The sequence below is a fragment of the Suillus fuscotomentosus genome (genome assembly GCF_016647785.1).
Source record: "Suillus fuscotomentosus strain FC203 chromosome Unknown F5891scaffold_2, whole genome shotgun sequence".
Taxonomy (NCBI): Eukaryota; Fungi; Basidiomycota; class Agaricomycetes; order Boletales; family Suillaceae; genus Suillus; species Suillus fuscotomentosus.
This window is the reverse complement of record NW_024539514.1, coordinates 776782-797912: the sequence shown is the minus strand read 5'-3', so window position 1 is coordinate 797912 and position 21131 is coordinate 776782. Positions and strand designations below refer to the sequence as shown.

The 21131-nt window shown below is 47.9% G+C and overlaps 6 protein-coding genes across 6 annotated transcripts; 3 read left to right on the top strand and 3 right to left on the bottom strand.

Moving 5' to 3' along the window:
• Positions 1-34: 34 nt before the first annotated feature.
• On the bottom strand, positions 35-3165 carry F5891DRAFT_996824 (DNA ligase/mRNA capping enzyme). Its single transcript, XM_041378407.1, has 12 exons — positions 3035-3165; positions 2606-2975; positions 2122-2556; positions 1869-2068; positions 1715-1809; positions 1565-1661; positions 1181-1514; positions 1023-1116; positions 901-968; positions 738-851; positions 558-686; positions 35-505 (listed from the first exon to the last, which is right to left on the bottom strand). Exons 1-12 carry the CDS (start codon positions 3070-3072, stop codon positions 179-181), a joined length of 2301 nt encoding a protein of 766 aa, XP_041233317.1. The 5' UTR covers positions 3073-3165; the 3' UTR covers positions 35-178.
• Positions 3166-8405, bottom strand: F5891DRAFT_996799 (uncharacterized protein). Its single transcript, XM_041378406.1, has 8 exons — positions 8246-8405; positions 7493-8182; positions 6051-7438; positions 5774-5995; positions 4446-5721; positions 4254-4391; positions 3853-4203; positions 3166-3804 (listed from the first exon to the last, which is right to left on the bottom strand). The coding sequence occupies exons 2-8, from the start codon at positions 8028-8030 to the stop codon at positions 3422-3424; spliced, it is 4296 nt and encodes a 1431-aa protein (XP_041233316.1). The 5' UTR covers positions 8031-8182; positions 8246-8405; the 3' UTR covers positions 3166-3421.
• A 2728-nt stretch (positions 8406-11133) lies between these two features.
• F5891DRAFT_1220013 (uncharacterized protein) lies at positions 11134-14378 on the bottom strand (the record flags this gene model as incomplete). The annotated part of the gene is made up of 9 exons (XM_041369392.1): positions 11134-11509; positions 11565-11867; positions 11929-12201; positions 12270-12446; positions 12503-13207; positions 13260-13471; positions 13529-13746; positions 13816-13829; positions 13895-14378. The coding sequence occupies 9 exons, from the start codon at positions 14376-14378 to the stop codon at positions 11190-11192; spliced, it is 2706 nt and encodes a 901-aa protein (XP_041233315.1). The 3' UTR covers positions 11134-11189.
• A 644-nt stretch (positions 14379-15022) lies between these two features.
• On the top strand, positions 15023-15887 carry F5891DRAFT_211809 (uncharacterized protein). The gene is made up of 3 exons (XM_041370917.1): positions 15023-15127; positions 15183-15386; positions 15440-15887. Exons 2-3 carry the CDS (start codon positions 15203-15205, stop codon positions 15706-15708), a joined length of 453 nt encoding a protein of 150 aa, XP_041233314.1. The 5' UTR covers positions 15023-15127; positions 15183-15202; the 3' UTR covers positions 15709-15887.
• Positions 15888-16467: 580 nt separating this feature from the next.
• Positions 16468-19713, top strand: F5891DRAFT_996785 (serine dehydratase alpha chain-domain-containing protein). The gene is made up of 17 exons (XM_041378405.1): positions 16468-16822; positions 16891-17007; positions 17089-17161; positions 17270-17530; positions 17581-17618; positions 17674-17858; positions 17908-17979; positions 18031-18158; positions 18220-18433; positions 18482-18682; positions 18739-18811; positions 18867-18934; positions 18985-19003; positions 19054-19112; positions 19165-19183; positions 19243-19379; positions 19493-19713. The coding sequence occupies exons 1-17, from the start codon at positions 16597-16599 to the stop codon at positions 19529-19531; spliced, it is 1929 nt and encodes a 642-aa protein (XP_041233313.1). The 5' UTR covers positions 16468-16596; the 3' UTR covers positions 19532-19713.
• Positions 19714-20591: 878 nt separating this feature from the next.
• On the top strand, positions 20592-21127 carry F5891DRAFT_996775 (uncharacterized protein). Its single transcript, XM_041378404.1, has 3 exons — positions 20592-20614; positions 20682-20893; positions 20950-21127. Exons 2-3 carry the CDS (start codon positions 20747-20749, stop codon positions 21112-21114), a joined length of 312 nt encoding a protein of 103 aa, XP_041233312.1. The 5' UTR covers positions 20592-20614; positions 20682-20746; the 3' UTR covers positions 21115-21127.
• The last annotated feature ends 4 nt before the right edge of the window (positions 21128-21131 follow it).

Sequence of the window (21131 nt, the reverse complement as noted above, 5' to 3'; positions counted from 1 at the left end):
TTGACGGGCTGAACACAATCGATACCGAGCCGGCGGCTATTCGTGCTTAAATATGTTAGATATCCAAGTCCAACACTTGTTTTAACGTAGCATAAGTATAGCGGTATATATGACAAAGCTCAGTCGATTGATACATATGATCGCCGTAGATAATGCATCTGTGCAATACATAAACTGGCTATAGGGACATCTCCAGATCCTCCTCAAGTTTCCTTCTCTTCCTACTCCTTTCACGATCAATGGTCTCCAGCTTCTCTTCCCAACATGCAATGGACCGTTGTCTTTTGAGCTCTCGTCTTTGTTCCTCGACAGTTTTGTCTCCCAGCTTCCCCCACAACTTTCTGCCCCACTCATCCAGGTCCTTATACTTCTCGGCATAATGGGCCTCTCGCCCAACCGTCTCGAGAGCTATAGTCCGCAGGCCTCGGAGGGTGAGGCACTCCATGTAGGACCTCTCAGACGGGCGGAATGGTTTTGTGATGCGTGGAAAACGGAGCTCGTAGTACTAGATTATCCGTAAATGTGAACTGCAACTACAAGGTGTGGACAAAACGTACCTTACTCTGTGGCGCCTTGGTGAACCCCGCGCCACATAACTCTACCAGAATCGGGTTTCGAACGAACACAGATGGCCTTGGAAGGGTTTGGGACATAGTGTACGTGTAGCACAATTCACCAATAGACGGCTGGGTGTTCAGTATTCATTATAATCCTAAGCCCTAGCACAAACAGATCACCTTGGGTCCATCAACCGCATCTGCGCGTATCCAGAAATTGAATTCCTCAAGCTGCTCGCGAGATAAACCATATGAGGCAGTGAAGTATGCAACAAAGTGAGGTTTGCAACCAGGCTAAGAGAGGCACTTTAAACCGCATGACAATGATGATTTCTGCACTTACATCGATATTGATTTGTGACGAGTTGCTTAGGACGGCAATGTAGAATGTAGTTAGAGTTGATGGCGACACTAAACAGCCGTGGTTCATCTTCACAACTTCAAGGTCCCGTAGAGAAGACATACCTCTCAGCTCTCTAGCTCTGTCTTTCTCCCAAGCAGCAGCAATTACGACAAGGTCTATAGTATCACCATATCCAGGGACATAATCCTTTTTCAACTATATGCATATGTTTCAAAAAAACTTAAGATGCCATACATAGGTCGATGAATTGTTGGCCTACCTTGACCCAAGGGAGTTTCCAATCTCCATAGGTGCTATCTGAAGCTTTGAGTACCAGCCCTTCATCATGTTCTGTGATACATTTGGCCCATGTTTCCCTCAGTCTCTTTTGTCCTTCAGCCTCTTGTACTTGTCTGTCTATGATAACTGTCCGCTCGGCCAACATAGAACGCCCTGGAACTGGGGTGATGATACTCTCAAGTAGTGACCGGCGCATATAATATGGAGCATTCAACATGGAAGCTGCGCCCACCTGCAAGACATCAAAGAAAACGAGTGCGAGATGCAAGGTGGATGCCGTTGTTGAATTCGAATGAAGTGAAGGGCAAGAGTCTCTGTGGCTGTGGGGTGAATTGAGAGTCACGAGCACGAAAGAAATACATGCTGTGTGTGCGAATTATGCTGGGTCTCACTCTTTCGATATCCGCCCGCCCGGGCACCCTCAGCAGTGCGCGATATTAAGCCACGTATGTGCCAAAACTCTGGAATGAATCCAGGTTATGTAGATGCCACAGTATGTGAAGGGTAGAATTACCTTCTATTCTATGCCGCTCATCAGAATATGCAACCATCTCCGCATCAAGTATGATGTCTCCCATGCTATAGCCGGCAAGAGCCTGTATGATGATACTTTCCAAGAGGTGCTCAGAGCATGAGATAGGAGTATTGCGAGACGCAGAAAAACATACGGGTGTACGGCAATGCGGTCCAACGTAGAGTCCCTCTTGCTCTTACTGAAAATTTTGATTTGTGGATCACTTTGGCCGCCAAATCTTACATGAATTTGTGCACGCTCGCCATCATACTTGGTTTCTGCCCAGATGGCGTCACTTGGCTCGAGAACATTGAGTGCATGCATCGGGCTCCGGCCCTTGGCAGATTTCGGTATCTTCAGATGATTTGAGTTAGCTGGCAAGTTATCACATACTTCAAAGAGCGCACCTCAACGGGGATACCCCAGCGCGGCCTCGGGTGTGAAATTGCACCTCCAGCTTCAAAGCATAGGGCGGCTTCAGTTATGTTTGCACGCTTTTTGTACATCTTCAACATGGAGCCACTTGGATCCCAAGTCTTCATGAACTGCTCCTTTGTCAACACCGACTTGCTATTAGTGTTGTAGTCAAGAAGAGCGCGGCTGGTGGATGCAACAGGGGGAGCGTATAGGATGGGTCTTAGATCTTTCAGAATGATCTGCGTGAGATATGCAGCATCGAGGGCAGGAAGAGATTCGAATAAAGACCGCAAAATAGCAGATTTAGACCGAGGTGGCGACAGCGAATGGACCGCGTGGAGAGTCTTGTCAGAAAACGCGGAGGTAGATGCCAACTCGTCCAACAGTATGTTGATATCCTGGAGACTTTTTGGCCCAATGAATGACTACATTTTGGTTAACTGAAGTTTTCAGACCAAATATTCAGTGTGATACCTCGGCATTTGATGATCGTAAAGCAAAAATTTCCTGACCGAGGCATCCTGAGTTCTGCTGCTTACTCCATTGTTTCAAACGGGCAGTAGAGATAGGCGGAAAGGCGGAAGTATCTAGGCAGTCTGGCAGGAGCTGTGAAAGCCTTGCTTCTTGTAGGTCATACTTCCTGTGTGAGTCCTCTTCAGGAAATAGAAGACGGAGAACGTGTGTAGTAGTATCCCGAGGTAAGGGTGAATAGTTATTCTGAAGGTTTTCGACCCATTTTGCAAGAATTCCAGAGGGAGAACGGCAAGCAGGAGTGTTTTTGTTGACCCGGGACGACGTAATGTGTACTGGAACATTGGCAATTTGGTGCAGCAAAGAAACAAAGCTGGAGTCAGGGGTTTCATAAGTTTGACCAACTCAAATCATAACAACATTTGAACGCACAAGGAAAACGGAATTTGCTTTGCTTGCTCGTTAGCCATCCTGCTCAAACATGTTTAGTCGAACCAAGGTCATGCTCAGAAAATCATAGTGTACATCACACGGGAGATTCGACGACCGGGAGAGTAGAGTGAGAATCAGACACGTCGCGTAAACGTGAACGAGTGCTAACACGCTACAAATAATCGCAAATAGCCAAGAATATATGATACATTGGACATTTCAGATCGCTAGCTATTTCGAAGCAGGGTATCGACGAAAAAATCAACGAGCTGGCGGACCAAACATATGAGACGGGTATAGATGAAAACAGATGACCACGATCGAGATAGGTAAATAGAGTACAAGCCTTGATCTCGAACGCAGGGTAAAGTAACAAGGGTAAGGTTGTCAACTATGTCTGGCCGTGTGCATTGGTGAATGTATAGGGGATGATGCATCTGATGGTGCATCAACTGGTAATCGGGCCGATGCGGGAAGGCCTATCATACGACTGTGTCTGTTGCCTTTCTTGCCAACCGCAATGTTTAGGCCACGACTGGCGGCAAGATTAGATGCTCGTGACCGCTGCTCCAACGAAGATCCTTCAGATCGGAGGAGCGAGACATGATCGGTACTTTGTTGTGAGTCTTGTGGGTGGTGGTGACTTGAAGATAGGCGAGCACTTGATTGAGTTAAATTCGACTCAATGGTTGCATCCTCGGTGGTATCATTTCCGCTTTCATAATGAAGGGAAATGCTGTCACTGTCAGAGGGTGTTTCGTCGGAAGGAGCTAAACATAATTGTAAGGAATGGGAGATGAACTTGGACAAATGCATACCATTCAAGGTCCTTCCAGACAAGCCCAACAACTGATCAGCAGCAGCGTCCGTATACTGTCGACTATTCCTGCGACTCAGCTCCTCAACGTTGTCCTCATCACCCTGTTCAGAGTCAACATTGAACACGCGGTTGAACTCGCCTAGCATCAGACTAAACACGCCCGCAGGGATCCCAAGAGTAGGGCTGAAGACAATGCCGACGTTGCGCATCGTCATTTTGTTCGCCGACGAGTTTTGAACGATGAGTATGAGATGGGCTGTGAGAGCACGCAATAGGCTATAGTTGGCGATCGGCAAGGAGGCGATGAGGTCAGATAGCTCTCGAATGCGTTCCTGAGCGTCGACGAAGTCTGCTACAGATGTCAGCACAGGCAGGCCAACAAATTATAAGGATACTCACCGATCACTGCTAGGAATTTCAGATGCAACTCGCGTGTCAGTATACTGGCAGGCAACTCCCGCAAAAAACTCTTCAAGAGCCCAGCGATGGCGTGAGGATCCCAATATTCATCTGACGCAACAAGATCTACGTCCCCCTCTGCGAACAAGAAGTCAGACATTCATTCGGAACTCAGAGTGTCATATAACTGACCAGCATTGAAGCGATCTTTAAGCCCTTTGATAACAGCTGAGCTCCCGCTGAGACGGTATATGCCCTCTTCTTGGTCTGCCTTCTTTGCCTCCAGATACTGGATACACCTGAAAACTACTGCAGGCAGACGAGCAATCTCTGCGACCTCGATGGACTCTTCGAGTGGCACACCAAAGACAGCTCTGGGGATATGAACTATCGCCTTGTCCACAGGCCGTCCAAAGTTCCAGAAGGACCGTGACTTGGCCTTCTCTCGTCTGTCATTTGAAGATGCGAAACTCTCGGAAAGAGGATCCTTGCCGCCAAACTTGTATCCTGCTGGTATGGGTGCTCCGTTCATTGGAGCAGATATCTTCGCGCGATCACCTTTTAGAGGTGTAACGCTAGGTTCGGGTGATGGTGCACGATCACTAAAGTTTGCTGCGGTAGGACTAACTATAGCAGATAATCCTGGGTGGACTGACTTCCTATCACGTCGCTGCTCCCTTGACTTGTTCTCCGGTGAAAATGGTTCCAGCTTAGAGTGAGAGCCACGCTGTAGGTCCGAATAGTGCCCAAGCTCAGAGTTCGCTCTCAAATACAACAGATTTCCACCGCTTCCCTCTAGCGGCGAGGAAGTGGGCAACGAGTTTGAAAGCTGCTCTGTGCTCCCAGAAGACAGCCCTCGCTCCAAAATCCGCCGAGCAGTCTCCTCTGCAGTGTAATGGTCTCGCTCGTGGTGAGCCGAAGGATCAAGTTCTTTGGTGGGACTAGCCGAGTGTGGGCGCGAATCCTGGTTGACCCCAGGAACTGGTGCAGAGTGGAAGAGCTTCGCGTTGGTACCGTCTTGAACAAGCTGGCTGATGGGGACTGCGGCACCGCGCAAGATATCGTCCTTAGACATTGTCCGCATGGCACGCTTTCCGTTAGGCGTAGATACTGAACCATCTTGAGTGGAACTCGTGCTCGATCTTGGCTGCGCAGATCCAAGTCCTTGCCCAGGAGGGACGTTAACATTGATAGATATCGGACTCGGGGAAGCGGAAATGGATGTGGCAGGATCTTCGTTGAACGTTCCAGATACATATCGCACAAGAATGTCAACCCAGCTATCACGCTCCACGTCACTTTCTGCACAGAGGACATGGCGCGAGTGAGATCCATTTGGAGCTTTCTTTGCCTCGATGATGAGGAAAGCATGACGATAATTTCTTTCGTCATCATTGTCAGCTGTGCGTTGTTGTCGCCCGATCTGCGCAGAGGTAATCACGATCGAGCCAAGATGGGCGCCTCCACGCTAAGGGAGACAATAAGACGACTGCGGATGATGACAAACGGAGGTTGCTTACGCTTTCATAATACTCTAATACCGGTCCCTGGAGGACAAAGTATCGTGACTTCCACCCACCAAAGTTCTTCCCCCGCTTCGTCAGGTATCCTTCCTTGTGTCCAGCCTGCATGACGGGCTTATGGGTCTCTCGAACAATGTCGGAAGTGAAGAAGGCAATAATTTCATCCTTATTTTTCACAGGTAGATCGACCAATGATTGGAGGTACACCTCGAGTGCGACCTGGGCATCGATCGTGTATAGATATGACTATCACTTATGAGCATATTATACTCACCTTGCGTTGATCGGACTTCGCAGGTGCATGGTCTCTCCAAATCTTTCCCTCTGGTAGTATCGCCATCTTCTTCCCGATACCCTTCCCAACGCTAGCTCGCATGCGATTATCGAGGGTCAGTACATCCGAGTACAGCTTCTCCACTTTCCATGGCTCTTTACCATGTCCCGGGTGTACATCGACGACGAATGATAAAACCTCCTTCCCACGGTCATTTGGTTTTACAGACGAGTGCGAGACAGCGACCCGCGTCGTCACGAGGTCGTCTGGTAACAGGGGAAGCGCACGGAACGTTGCGCTGGTACCGGATGAAGTCGGATTTATCGGCGACAAGTAGGAAGTAGGTAGAGGAGATTCAGGGATAAGAACAGAAGCATTGTCGGATTGTAGCAGCTCCCGATGCGGCTGCCAGTGCGCTCGCGAAGGCGTACTTGCCGCTGCAGATGGCTGTGGGTTTGACTGTGTCGGCGTGAGCATTAATGCAGGATCCAAGGGTTGCACATGAGATGAAGGAATGTGAATAGCGCCGTGCGAGGGAGGCATTGGAAAATCTTCTACTGCTGCATGAGGCTTGTTCTTCGAATTTGAGTGTTTTGCTATCGTCTCATCTTCACGTTCATCATCATCCATATCTAGGAACTCTCCCACCTCATCCCTTTGCTCCTTTGTCAGCATGATCGTGGGAGATTCCGTCCGCGGCGTAAGAGACTCCTGTCCAGCATGACACTGCATATCATCGCTAAACCCAGCCATATGCTGGCACATAGATGGACTTGGCAATGGACTCTCACCCAAGTTGGTAATATAAAGCTTCGCCTCATCTGGGAGTGAAACAGAAGATATTCGGGACGCCTGTGATGGTTGCTGTGAGTTATCAACCGTTGGGCTGAGCAAGCCTGTCTGAGATGCAGTGCTTGAGATATTGGTGGGAGATATGGCTGAGCCGTTGGGAGACACAGCTGAACCATGAATGACGATGAGAGTATTGATGGATGATGTAGGGGGCTGGAGTGTAGCGGTAAGTGGATGGGCTGGTCGAAGGGAGACAGGAGGTGGCAGGTGAACAGACTGGAGAGATGGTGGTGGTGCAGAGGGTTGCTGCGAGGGAGGTCGTGAGTCGGTTGTACGCGGTACTGGAGGCCTATCTAGGTCAATACTTGATTGTGAAGTTGAGCCTGGCGAGGTGGCCCCACTCGAGGAAGTAGCAGCAGATGCGGCAGCAAGTGATAGTGAGATACCTCGAGGAGGTACGACCAAAGGAGAGTTGAATGGACGCGTAGACATTGTGGTTTGAGGCGTTTGAGGCGTTTGGAGATCGGAATCACGAGTGTTAGTTTCTGGGAGGCAAGGTGGAGTAACGGGGCGGTCGTCGTTACGAGACGGTGATGCTGGGAAGGCAGGATTCAGAAACGTGACCAGCACGTAATGAAATAATGACTTACATGTGGCATCCAATTGGTTGCGAACCATCCTTGATCGCAAGTCGCTAGACCCATTGACAGACATACTCGACATCGTAGCATTGGATTCTGACGACCTCAGACTCCTGGCTTTGTCCTTCTCGCGATCCTTTTCCTTCTTTGCCAGCTCAGTGCCCATTCCTGCTGCTTGTAAGCGAGTCTTGTAGGTATCTCGTTCACTACGGACACGTTCAATTTCCTTGAGCACCTGGTTGTATGCGGCACGTTGCTTCTCAATAAGTTTCCAAAGCTGTGTATTTTGAGTTGAGAGGACGTTGCGTTCTGACAGAACTTGATCCAATGCAGCGAGTATTGGATTTGGTGCGCTGGCGTGCGTGGCAAGGAGTGTTTCGAGAGTAATAGGGTATGTGGTGGTGTTGGCAGTTTGACCCAATGTAGAGGCCGCAACTGAAGCAGCGGAAGAGGATGCCTGAGGTCTCATTGTCATTGGAGATGATGCCGACTGTGAAGTCGAGCTTCGTTCGCGGGAGGGCGTGGCAGTAGCAACTGGAGTAGACATCGTAGCAAGTTGTAGCAGGTCAAGCTTTCGTGATATTGCCCAACAACGAAAACTTTGAACAAAACTAGGGAGCCAAGCGAAGCCTGAGATGATATTATGGCAAGTGAGCCCCAGTCGCCGTACAAGCGCTGTGCACGATTCAACGATCCGTCCTAAGAATTGAAAGTGTGAAATTGAGTTATGGCGGCCTGTGATTATCACATTCATGTACATACCAGTTCAAAGTCTGGTTGCAATAAGATCGTTTTTTTCTCGCAAGTCCGTGTTCTGGACCGTCGCTCACGGTGTTGGATGTCAAGCTCGCGGCTGTAGGAAATTTGAAGGAAGTCACGTCGAAGGCTCGAAGCTCAAATTTAGTGGCTGTCCAGCAACCACACAGTGACATGGACACACAATCAATATTAATGAATTATTGAGTCAGATCTGTCAGACTAATTAGTACCAATTCGTGTTGTCGACCAGCTCCAGCCCGAAATCCCCGGACTCCATTCACCAAAAACACAGAACTATCCAAGGATAATCATGATCTACAAAGCTGTTTACGCCCAATCTCAACATTCCAGCAGACACCGGTCAGGAATTTCAATGTTGTAGACGATTGCACGTCTTCACTAGTACTATGATCTGCACCGTGAAAACTTCAAGTTAGTGGTCATCGTGATGATACATACCCCGGCGTGCGCGTGAACCCTTCCTTGATCGGTGTTGGCACCTTTATAACACTATCCGATTCGCCGGATCATCTATCCCTGCCGTCCAGGAGCTCCATAACTTGATATCGTGCAGCGTAGAACATGCAAACATCCAGAGTCGACGGCGGCCATCAAGACAGGCCTGTCAGCGGTGTTTCATTGTTATGCAAAGTATGTATGTACTTCAAATATTGATGGATTAACGTTGATTTTGTGGGCGAGCCCAGGCTAATAATATTCATCATCCTTATTGTATATTCTGTTGTCAGTAAACTGTCAAGCTCACATCAAAATTTCGAGGCACCAATTGGAGTGAGGGCAGAAATGGGCAAGTCAATGTTTCATTGACCACGTGCACCAGATCGTGACTTATGGAATAAAACGGCGGAGATCTCCCGGGCAGTCGCATGTTCGCAACCATCAAAAGTGTGACAATCGCATGCAAGTATGTTCTCATACTTGCCACGGATTGCCCGTTGCTTACCGTGAGCATACTATGCCGTGGAGCTGAGGTTTGCTTCGTGCCTGATAAGTAACATTACGGATAGTGTTATAAAACCTCTGTCCGCAAAGTTCCTACATCTAGGGTGTGTTCCCCGATCAAACCATTTCGCTAAAAATGTGGATGTGAGCATCAGATGTCATTTTAAGATACACAGCCTAGGGTTACCACATGATTCCGCGGCTGTAAAACGGGCTATGCAGCTTGCTTGTCTTTGCAAACCATTAGCATGGCAGGAAACGAAGTGTGGCGCACGTTCTCGTTTGAGACGTGCGTTCAATTCACTTAGTACATGACCTTTGGAAAGCGCGCGTTATGATGCTACTGAGTCGGGGTATGCGCTGGTCGCCTCAAAAGCGCCTCCTACCTCATACACGATACGCCCTAGCTACCGGCTCATCAAAACCAGTAGAACCTGTCAAATACGCCGTGCGCCAGCGTGATAGTGAGTGCCTTCAATAAAGACTCACCAAGCTGCCGCCAGGATTCGATCTTTTTCTAGGGGAGCAGTGCTGGATGCTTGATAGAAGACGTAAAGAAGGCTGGAAGAAGAAGTTCAAATCTCCCACTGAGCGTGCAGGACTCTCGGTTGTACGGACTGGGTGAGTTTCTGAAGATACGGAAGACGCCCTCTGGTGCATGCGAGTGGCACAGTGGTAGAGAGGAGAAGGAGAGGAGGGAGTGTCTCTTGGATAGCACACACGCGTATATGTTATTTTTTGGGGGGAAAGAGTGGTAAGGACAGTGACGGGCGGGTCCTCTGGGAGTCTGCGCTTGCCTTTCCGAGCTGGTTTGTTGATCGAGGCGTTGGGATGGTCCTGGAGGAACGGAAGATGGGCCAGAGTGGGGTATACAACCACCAGCGGTGTGCGATGAGGGTTGCTACGATCGAGCTGAACCAGTAAATGAGTTATTGACGCTTTGTCTACGGTGATAGTGTTGATATGAAGAGCTTACTCAATACCCGGCTGCGTGCAAGGAGATGCTAAATAGCACTCGGGGAGATATAGGAGACGCCCGGAACATAGAGTGAGTTGGCGAGGTCTATAACTATTCGGAGTTGAAACAGGTAGGGGGCCCTGTGCGCTGGTAACGGGGCCGGTATAAAAGCATATTAAGAATGTAGCATGAGGAAAGGGAGAGAGGAAATGGAGACGAACAGACAGGAAAAGATGGTTACAAGGAGCGTGGAGACTCGGAGAACACGGCTTATAAGTTATATCAGTATGGAGTGACACATTGCAATGAATCGAGCTTCATTAAGAGTCTACCGTCCCCTGTTACTCGTCCGAAAATTTTCGGCTCCCTGGGATTGCGTCAGTTCAAGGTACGAGCAATTGCTCCTTCAAGCCTATGCAAGACCCCGAGGAGCCCATCTTCGTTACTAATGCCTGTTGACTTTACAATAGCGCTGACGTGGCTGTTCATTATTATCTTGCCTCCACGGCCAAACCTGCGCACGCTGCTCGATGCTCCAAATATCGATGTACGTCGTTGGTGTCCTCGTCGGTTAATGAGGCTGCCTTTAGCCTTTTGAAATGTACGTACTAACTAATCCAACTCTGAAGACTCTCACCAACTGACATATGTTTAACTACATCTTCCTAGACAGTTATGATCCTCCACCGGCTTTTCACTGCTCCCACTCGCTCGCTCGTTGTCCTCACTCTCTCACACCCACTGCACCATGTCCTCATTCATCGGCTGTCTTGCCGTCTCTGTCACGTTCGACCTGGAATTGCGGCCTTCTCTCATCTCATCTCTCTCGCTTGCTCGGCCGCTCAGTTCCAGGCTCGCGGTTCTCTGACATTCTCACCTCATCTTATGAAGGCCGCGACCGACGTCGAGTTTAAGGTCGCGCGCGCTCTTGATTCTGATTCCTGCCCCCCAAATACTTATCTCATCGCATCATACATGTAATCTTTGCACCATTAATAAAAATTGCACCGCCGGGCATCGTATCATCTACTCTACAGCACCTTGCAATGTACTGAAAGTGCTCAGTTGATCTCGAGTGGGATAGATATGGTGATGTACTGCGCATACAGTGGGAGGTGCAGCACTAAACGATGGGGAACGAGCTCGATGATCCATAACGTGTGCACCTGCAGTTAGTGCATAAGTGAGAGTGCTGAATGTCGATACTGGGATGGCGCCGCCGGTGGAACCGGTCATCAGAGACGAGTTGGGAATGAGTTCAGGTTGGGGCTCAACAGGTGGAGGAGTGAGATGAACACATGCGAAGCTTGTGTTGCCCTCCGAGGGCGAAGACCTTGTATATCTGACTGAAAACCATTTAAGTGTTCTAGATAATAACATGAATATACTAGTATTGCTTACCTTGTCGAGCAAGAGCACGTTTTGCACGGTAAGCATGGGTAGATAAACGGTCGCTGGAGTTGATGCCAAATGCATCGAAAAGGTCCAAACTAGCGCTGATGTTTGTGTCGTAGTGAAATCCTCGCATGATTCCTCCCAATAGCGTAAGACCCACACCATCACGATTGATATTCCTGTGTGCTTGCTCGTTTCCATTGGTAGTAGTTGGTGAGGCCTTCCAAATTTCGAGCGGGATGAGACTGTTTGGCTGATAGAGTGCCGGTAGCACAAACTTCGTGCCCTCAATTTTATCTTTAAGCCATGCTGCCGGTAGTAATCTTGCCTTAGAAATACTTCAAAACATGAATTAGAAAATATCACAAACCTGCAGCCTTTTTTCCACCTTTCTTTATCTTCTTCAATGTTCCCTGTAGATCAGGATGAGGCTCCGCTGATGCGATCGTCAACATGGCAATTTCCACATCTTTGGGAATTTGACCACGGAGACTACGGATATTCCGTTTATAGTGCGCAAGACATAGACGGTAGAAGCGGCGCAGATGGTCATATGGATCCAGGTCACGAAGTAGAGCAGTGGTGTCATAGCGGCAAGCCTGTATTGAGTCTTTACACAGGTATACGCAATACATACCTAGGCCTGTGGAATTATTGAATATATTCAAATTGCAATTCACGTTGACTCGGATTCCAAGAAAATATACTTACCAAGACCTTGACCTTTATGTCCATCAGCAATGATGGTTTGAATCCCTTCTCCGTGCATGTATTGAAACTGAACAGCACAACCTGTGTCCGCACTGGCAATCTCGAATATTCGTTGGAAGAGGATGAAGTGTGCTTGTGCTGATTGAGATGTCGTGAATGCTCGAGCACCAATAACAGCTACAATACATGGTCATGGCCATCAGCTGAGTTGAGCAATTTGGTATTGAACTTACATTTCATGTGGGCAACGTCCCAAGACTCAAATTCAAATTCCTGCCAGCCATGTACACGTTTGAATGAAGTGTCGATCGAGAGCCGTTTTGCTTGCATCAGATGCCATGACATCCGCTTTGTCATACAAATGATCAGCCGCAGACTACTAATCGAAGTTGATGTGGTGGCCGCAGGTGGATTTGATGCTGATTTGGTGGATAGCTGATGTGACTCCGCACAACGAATATAGCGCTCGTCAATGGGCAAAAGATCGTGTTTTGTTGCCAAGTGAATAGCACCTGCGAATCCTGTTCCACTTGGAAATTCATTAAACCGCAAAGTGTTGATGAGGCGCCGAGCATGGTCAGAGTTCCCAAGAGACGGGTGAAGGTCTGACAGTGTGGGATTGCGGGTTTCCTTCCAACTGAGGTGAGCTTGTAAAGCTTGTATGAATGCAGAATCAAGTAAAATCCGACGTGGTGTTGCATCAGCAAGTTTCCAGCTGAGTGTGAGCAGCAACTCGTAGAAAATGGCTTTAATAGCTTCTGGAGTTTTGACAGGTGCAGGCGGAGGGTGGCTGTGATTGTTGGTGCAGATAACGAGGACTTGTGGGCAGGCAGTGAGATTGTATGGTGTATATATGTCGAACTTTGCCTTGCATGGAACTGGCCAGCTATGAAGTGTTCCACGAGCCAATTTTCCTTCATGATTTCGATGCCAATATGCTGCCCAACAGATTAGGATATATGCTACTTCAAATGACAGAAAGTAACTCACGACAACATTGCTTCTGCTCAGCAGGGGAGGCAACAAATGTGCACGGCATGAGAGGACCATATCCATCATTTTTTGCTCGTGTTTCATGAAAGGAAATTGCCTTCAGGTCGTTCTCTATAAGTGCCCGCAAGTAATCAGTATTGAATTCGTCCAAATTCCGGAGGACAAGATGGGTGCGAGCTCGAGAAACAGAAGCATTGAAATTTTTGCAGCTGCAATGGATCATTAGTCTATGTAGTACACACTCTAGCCGTTTAAGTTGAACTGACTGAATATATGGACGGCCAAGATTATTCACAGATAACATGAGGGGAGCCCCACACCCCCTGGACTCTGACTCGGAGTGAAGATCAAAGCTGTCTAGTACTATCTCAGGACTTAAATCCAAGTTTGCATCGAAGCCACATCCCCGTTCAGAGACAGCACAAAAAAATGCTAGAGTCTTGTTGAAAACCTCTGCCTCTGCAGAATCATCACTGTATCCAGCCTGAGACAGACTCCAAGTCGGAGATGCAGCATAATTACTGCTGAAACTGGCCTCGTTGAATGTACATACCTTGAGGCCATTGCCTGTATGTTCTCGTTCTTATTAGTATGATAAAATCAATAGTCTCAGACATCATTAATGTACATACACGATGACTTAAGCTGGCGACAACGAACACCTTTGCCTGCATCATCTCGGAGAAGCAGGCACACTGCATTTTCACGCCCACCATGACCTCCACCAAGAGAATATTGGAATGCTGATTGAGGCTGCACGAAGGATATGGGATCAACAACAAAACGGTGCGCAATGCTGCCAGGTGCTGTTATGGGATACTCGAGGATAGCATGAACAGGGTGATCAACAATTGCGCTGACTTTGGTGGCTCGATTCACATAGTTGGCTCTCCGTGAAATTTCCTCGGTGGTAAAATAATATGGAGCGGGAGACTGATATCTTGGATATGGGGGAGTGGAGATGGTGTCGAGGGTTGAATCCACGTCTGGTGTATTTTGGTGTGATGACGGCGATGACACAACTGAGCTTGTGACTGAGATAGGGGACAATCCTGCACTGTCCAATATCTGTTGCACTTTTTCAAGTGCTTCAAGTTGCGAACAGGTAAGACTCATTGAGAATTAGACAGAAGGAAAAATGGGGGGCAGATACTAGCATTGAATTCAAATAATTGCCTGTATATGTGACAGTTGGACGTTCATCAATGACTTGCAAATGGGCACCGATGCACCCGCACACTTAGGAACCCACTAATTTCGGGCTCTTGCAGTTCATTGAACGGACACTTGCATTCAAAATTTACCTCGCATAACATGGCCGAGGGATTCAGCAAGGCTCTCTGTATAAAGGTCAGCATCTCGCTCATGATATAGTACAGTAGGCCAGGCTAGCCATCATGGATTCAATTTTTCGCCCGTGTATCGAGTACCAGCATGGAAGCACAGAACTCGTCATCTTTTCACGTGAGGTGAAGCAACTTGTCACTGTTGCATAGTGTGTAGCTCACTTTGACTTACTGCCAACCACTGACTTAAAGTTATGTTTGCAGCCCAAAGTCGGGTCGTTTCCGCATTCGTCCTTATGGCTTGGCAGATTACTTGCAGCGTCGAGGGCTTTTCATAGAATGTTTCTGCGGCATGCTCTCAGACACACCTTGTTCCACCAGGATTGTGGACTCTGCCGTGAATGGGCATGTCTTGATGCAGTGTGCTAATGAGCAGTGTGGATTTAGAGGTTAGCATGTTGCACTGGTGATCACGTCCTTTGTACTGACACGATTTTCACGATTTCACGACAGCCAACATCACAGATATTTATCACACATCTTTTTTTACCTCTAGTTACGAAGAACTGCCAACACTCGGTATGTATTTACTGTTACCTAGATGCAGGTGTCAGTATTAATGGTCTGCTCGTAGTTGCAAACCCCCAACCTAACATGAATCCAGTTCATGATGCCTTCCGCCAGCTTGCTCCTAATGAGCATGACATTGCGCCCTACTTCCACGGCTATCTCGGATCCCATGTCTCAGTTTGGCCCGACTTTCGACAACTCCGTGGTTTAGTTGGTGCACCCTCAGCAAATCCACGTCCATTTATCCGACTAGTTCATCGTCGTGCTGGTGAGTTGTAGCACAATTTATAGAGTATCATTCAAAAACTAATTAATACAAAGGATCTATTCAAGGTGCTGCTGCTAGTCAGTTGTCAATGGCGGCTCGTCGTGGACAACGTGTATCCACACGTCTCCCGCTCGGACAAGACAGTGGCATGGTTGTGATGAACAGGCTCTCGGCCTATGAAACAGGTCTTCTTGCTGACCTCTCCGGTGAGACAGGTGTAAGTGTCTGGGACTGGGACGGGCTTTTCGAAAGATGTGACCACTGTGGAAGGTATTTTGTTGCGACGGTACTTCGAATGCATATCCCGCACTGTAGAGCGTGAATAGCGGCCATGATATATATCCTATGTGTCAATAAAATTTTGATGCATCATTCGAGGTGACGGGGGTCATTGAATGGCTGTACACGCAGTTTGAACGGTGATTGCTCGTACCTTGAAGTGACGCGGCTTCTGAGAGCCGAAATTTTTCGGACGAGTAACAGGGGACTGGTCACTCCTTCATTAAGTTAGACATTGCTTCCCTCGTTGTTGATGACGGCGTACCTTTGTCACATGGTGGGTAAGTAGGTTATGGCAGTTCATTGGACCACGGAGTCGCTCCTCCTTATCGAGAACCGCCTAGACTGCACTATTAGAATTGAAATCAAGCTGGTTCCTGTGTAAGAGACGGCCGAGTTCACGCAGATTAAACGTACCTTGGTGCCTTCCGGCGTTATTATATAACCCATCCTCTGAGAATGAAGGTCAGGCCCACTGTGACGGCGTACGAATACACACTTGCTAATGTATTTCTGCTCGAAAGGCACGTGCGATCGATAAGTACTCGGAGTCTGCAAATTCGTTTAACTTAAAGCAGCAGAAAATGTGTTGTTTTCTATGAGACCTGTAAAACCGTAGACAAACCCAGGCTGATGTTCTGCCAGGTCTGAAAAGCACTATTCTCCCCTAGGCTTGAAGCCAAATGGAAGGAAGACAGTCGAACGAATCTAATTTTGGAACAGCATTGATCCGTGAATACAGCACCTTCCTTTCTAGGATGTCTAGTATAAGATAATACCAAAAGATGAACCTTGAACCTTTCCAAGTTTGACTCAATTGACCTTTAGTTTTTCTTTCGCTGGCAGGTTCAGCTGAGCTGAATCATAACAGCATAGAACGACAGGCATACGTAGACCGTTTAGTCCTCTCAGCTCTTTTCCTCTATTCATAATGATCTCTTCAACAATCCGCACTGCGTTTCGTGCGCGACCGCCGCACTTTCGTCGACTTGTTCCAGTGGGCAGGAACAGAAAGATATCCCACTCGGTAGCCTCACAATATCCTACAAACACTTTAACATCAAGTCAGGCAAGAGATGACACTACTCTCGTAGAAACGGAAAAAGTAAAACCAGGTCATGCTGTCATTTCCACATTCGATTTGTTCAGCATCGGTGGTGAGTCCTTGTATCATTGCGTTTTGAGTGCGTGAACATGAGACTGAATGGATGATTTGCTTGTTCAGTGGGCCCAAGTAGCTCTCACACAGTTGGGCCCATGCGCGCTGGCAAGATTTTTATTGCTGACCTGCAGGAATTGCAAGTGCTGGAGAAGGTACGTGCTTCCGCTCTCCACCTCATACGTTCGAATGAACTTGTTTTGGAAGGTTAAAACTGTGAAAATAGTCCTGTGAGTGCAAGAGCATGATTCTTTCTGCATCAAGCTGACAGTGGAGGTCCGCATGATAGCTATGGATCACTGGCTGCTACGGGTAAATATTGGGATTTCCGAGTTCTGTTCGCTAATCGATAGCTCTCTTCACATAGGAAAAGGGTGAATATATTATTCCACCCCTCCATGATGTCAATTTCTTGCTGTTTACCATTGGAATCCCATTTCTGCAGGCATCACACTCCACAAGCGGTCCTCCTCGGGCTTGAAGGTTCAGACCCTGAAACCATTGACACGGGAACAATCTCTTCCCGTTACGAAGCTATACTCACAAATAGAATTCTTCATCTTGGAGGTATTCGCCGCATTACCTTTGATATGGACCGTGATATGCTATGGCGGTGGGATCAAGTACTCAAGACACACCCGAATGGCATGCGTTTCTCGTGCTTTGGCGAAGAAGGCGAACTCTTGGCAACTAACGAATACTATAGGTGTGTATAATAACCTTGAGGTTTGATGAAGAAATTGAATAAATCATTAGCGTTGGAGGAGGATTTGTAGTAAATGAGAAGACAAAGAGTATATCTCCCAATATCAATTTTGGATGTGGGTCAGCGGCTAACTAATGCAACAGTAGACGAGAATTTATTTTACAAAGGTGTCGACAAGAGCGCGGTGCATGGAGCAAGGTTGCATCAGACCCACAACGCCATCGAAGGTGATCAGACCCCAGCTCAACCAGCAGCGAACGATCCTGGGCATCCGCCGTATCCGTTTGAGTCTGGAAACAGTCTCCTAGCACTCACAAGAAAACACAACGTACGTTTCACTCCTTCATGGAGGTGTCTGATTGTCATTGGTCAAATAGCTCACTATCGCACAAATCGTGCATGATAATGAACGCTATTTTGGTCTATCCGAGGCTGATATCAACGACAAGGTATTCTTCTGCTTTTCCATATTAGCTTCAAATATGGTTAATTGTATGTAGCTCATGCGGATATGGGCGGTGATGGACGATTGCATCCGATCAGGGGTGAGCACTGCTGAGAAGACTCTCCCCGGTCGTCTGGGTCTCCGACGCCGTGCCCCGATGCTGTACAAACGCTTGATGCGAGGGTCAGTTATAGTTCACCGATTACATACCAATAAACATGATCCTTAACCACTGGTGAAACAGGTTCTATCCTGGGATTGCAACACCCGATTTGCAACTCATCGGTTCCGCATCTACCCCTTCTGTCGCGGCAATAGATGCACCAGAATTAGATGTCCAATCTTCGCCTTATGCGAACGGAAGTGACGGACGTGGTGGAGTACGTGCATCAGGAAAAAATACGCATGCCCCATGGGTTACAGGCTCGTTCGATCATGCAATTCTGCCAATGCCTCCGGTAATGATTCATTTTCACCAGTCTGCAGGATCTTAACATTGCTTACAGCGCAAGACAATGATACCTGCTGTCGACTTCCTTTCTTGTTATGCAATTGCTGTAAACGAGGTCAATGCCAGTGGAGGGCGCATCGTCACCTCACCAACGAACGGTGCGGCAGGTGTCATCCCTGCTGTGCTGAAATATATCATCGAATTCATCAGCGATGACCCCGAGAAATCGGTCAAGACCTTCTTACTGACCGCAGCGGTATGCGATGCAGATCAAATTCAAGCGAAAATCAGATACTTAACCAAAGTTTGCAGGCAGTGGGCATGCTATTCAAGAGGGGCAGCACAATTTCAGCTGCGGAAGGAGGGTGTCAGGCGGAAGTTGGTGGTGCGCTGATTCGAATTGTTATAGAAAATGATGGTGTTCATGCCACTATCATCAGTTGCGTGTTCTATGGCCAGTGCTGGTTTTGCTGCCTGCATGGGTGCATCGCCCGAAACTGTCCTTCAGGTCCGTGTTTCTGTTTTGTTCCATGTCAGCTTCTATTGAGTATTTTTCAGGCTGCAGAAATTGGCATTGGTAAGATCATCTTATTTTCTAATTTTGTGCCTTTTGTTTATGGTCCGCAGAACATAATCTGGGATTAACTTGTGACCCCATCGACGGGTTGGTCCAAGTGCCTTGTATCGTAAGTGATTGTGAGAGTATCATGAAGCTCACCTGCTCATCTACCCCTGCAGGAACGAAATAGCCTGGGCGGTACGTCCGCGTTTCTCCATTTGATGATACTATTTATTGATGTGGGACTCGCAATGTAGCTGTGAAGGCTGTGACCGCAGCTCAGCTTTCCATGGCTAGCACCGGTGTATACCGTGTAACCTTGGACGAGGCAATTGAGGCGATGCGCCTCACCGCGGCTGATATGAGCGTCAAATATAAAGAAACTAGTCTATCCGTACGTTACTGATTCATTTTCAACATATTTTTCTCGCTCAATGCCGAATTTAGGGACTTGCTGTAAGCTCGCTTGAGTCTCAGACGATTCACAACCATGACATCTTTTTGTAGACAACCGTGAAAATTCCGCTGACTGTGCCTGCATGCTAAGTAATCTGCTTAACCAACCACAATGACTGGATTTCATTCTTTGTTGAACCATCATTAAAGATACCTACTTTCTAGAATATAGATGGTCTGCTTCTGATTCCGATTAATAGATGACTCAGTAATTTTTATCTGTACCTTACATTGATTTTTTTGCACATAATCTATGGAAAGATGTCAGAAAAGGTTTAGGAATGTTATGTAAGTCAGGATTAGGTCTGAATGATCGCAACTCCCAGACGCGTTCACATCGAGTTAACTTGGGTCTGCTCATGCTTTTGCTTACATCCATCAGGCGCGACATCACTAGATCTGGACCACTGCAAATCCTGATTCCTCTCAGCCTTCTGCTGCAACCCAAGCTGCAGCTTGGTTAGTAGGCACCCATCATCTGACATTGTCATCATCCTGCTACCACCACCCGCAGCAACTGGAATACGAGGCTGTGTCCTGCCACTCTCGTCAGTCCGAGTCGAAGACAAACGGACAGAGACAAACATCCAGTGACCTCATACACCATCTTCACGAGCTCTGGGTGCTCTGAGCCCGCGTTTTTCATTTTCCACGAAGGTTATCGTTGAATCCCAGTTTTTGAATTTCATCTCGTGCTAGTCACTTCGTCATCCTCGTAACGACTCAACGAGTCCGCAGCTTCATCGACGCAGTCCAGTTCCACCCTCTGGGTGTCTTTGAACCAGGTAGCATATGGCTTATGTGCATCTGTTAATGTTAAGTGAGAGTGATATTGTCAATACGAGAGTCACGCAGTGTCGAGCTCCAAGTGTTGTCTCACTGCGTCAAGCCTCGACCTCACCCTGTCAAGTCCGATCCACTCTCTATACTCCGAGTCTGCACCACCACGTCAGGCCCCAACCATGGCATGTCAAAAGCCTCGTTTAGGCTGGGTCAAGCACCACTCACACCATGACAAGTTCTCCCAAACATCTTCGCAGTCTCTGTACTAATATCAACACCCACACTCTATGCCGCGTCCAGGCCTACTGTCAGTGCAGCGTCAACCATAGCACATACCGCGTCAAACCTTGTCCATGCCGCGTCAAACCTCACCACCTCAACTGTCACACTGTCCGTATAACTTAGCTATATTTTAACGATAGCATGCTGTTAAAGATGGCGGCTGATCTCATGATAGGCTATCCTACCAACAGCTTCGTGGCTGACGTCGACCTCGAGTGTCTGACCGCACTAGAAGCAAGGATGTTCGAGGATTCCGAAGAAGCAGGACCTGCAGGGAACCAGCAGTGGGGTTTAGATGCTGGCCAACATCACGGGCGATGGAATGTGTATCTCGACATTCCTGATGAATGGGTTTCTGGAAGAGATTATAGCGAGAGTGAACTTGAAGTAAGGAAGACATTACCTGCTCCGTTCGATAGATATCTAACTTATGTGATTGACAGCACGGCCCCTTATTCAGTGATAACTCTGATGCTACATCTTTGGAGTCTGCAGACGAGTTATCCGAAGCTGTAGTTCTTTCTCTGCCGGCTGAAAAATGTCCGCCCGTTAAACGTCGATGTGCTCCACAGGCTCGAAGGGTCCAGAGAGGGAGGAAAAGAAAATAGTCATTGGCTTATGTACC

Bases quoted from the DNA above. Each gene is read 5' to 3' on its own strand.
- F5891DRAFT_996824 (XM_041378407.1), bottom strand. From the start codon at position 3,072: ATGGCTAACGAGCAAGCAAAGCAAATTCCGTTTTCCTT. The intron at 1,662-1,714 runs GTAATTCTACCC...GATTCATTCCAG, and splicing joins TGAGCGGCATAGAATAGAAG to AGTTTTGGCACATACGTGGC. The intron at 969-1,022 runs GTATGTCTTCTC...ACGGCTGTTTAG, and splicing joins CAGAGCTAGAGAGCTGAGAG to TGTCGCCATCAACTCTAACT.
- F5891DRAFT_996799 (XM_041378406.1), bottom strand. From the start codon at position 8,030: ATGTCTACTCCAGTTGCTACTGCCACGCCCTCCCGCGAACGAAGCTCG. The intron at 7,439-7,492 runs GTAAGTCATTAT...CTGCCTTCCCAG, and splicing joins CAACCAATTGGATGCCACAT to CATCACCGTCTCGTAACGAC. The intron at 4,392-4,445 runs GTCAGTTATATG...TCTTGTTCGCAG, and splicing joins TAAAGATCGCTTCAATGCTG to AGGGGGACGTAGATCTTGTT.
- F5891DRAFT_211809 (XM_041370917.1), top strand. From the start codon at position 15,203: ATGAATCCAGTTCATGATGCCTTCCGCCAGCTTGCTCCTAATGAGCAT. The intron at 15,387-15,439 runs GTGAGTTGTAGC...ATTAATACAAAG, and splicing joins ACTAGTTCATCGTCGTGCTG to GATCTATTCAAGGTGCTGCT.
- F5891DRAFT_996785 (XM_041378405.1), top strand. From the start codon at position 16,597: ATGATCTCTTCAACAATCCGCACTGCGTTTCGTGCGCGACCGCCGCAC. The intron at 17,531-17,580 runs GTGTGTATAATA...ATAAATCATTAG, and splicing joins GCAACTAACGAATACTATAG to CGTTGGAGGAGGATTTGTAG. The intron at 18,683-18,738 runs GTATGCGATGCA...CAAAGTTTGCAG, and splicing joins CCTTCTTACTGACCGCAGCG to GCAGTGGGCATGCTATTCAA.
- F5891DRAFT_996775 (XM_041378404.1), top strand. From the start codon at position 20,747: ATGTTCGAGGATTCCGAAGAAGCAGGACCTGCAGGGAACCAGCAGTGG. The intron at 20,894-20,949 runs GTAAGGAAGACA...TGTGATTGACAG, and splicing joins ATAGCGAGAGTGAACTTGAA to CACGGCCCCTTATTCAGTGA.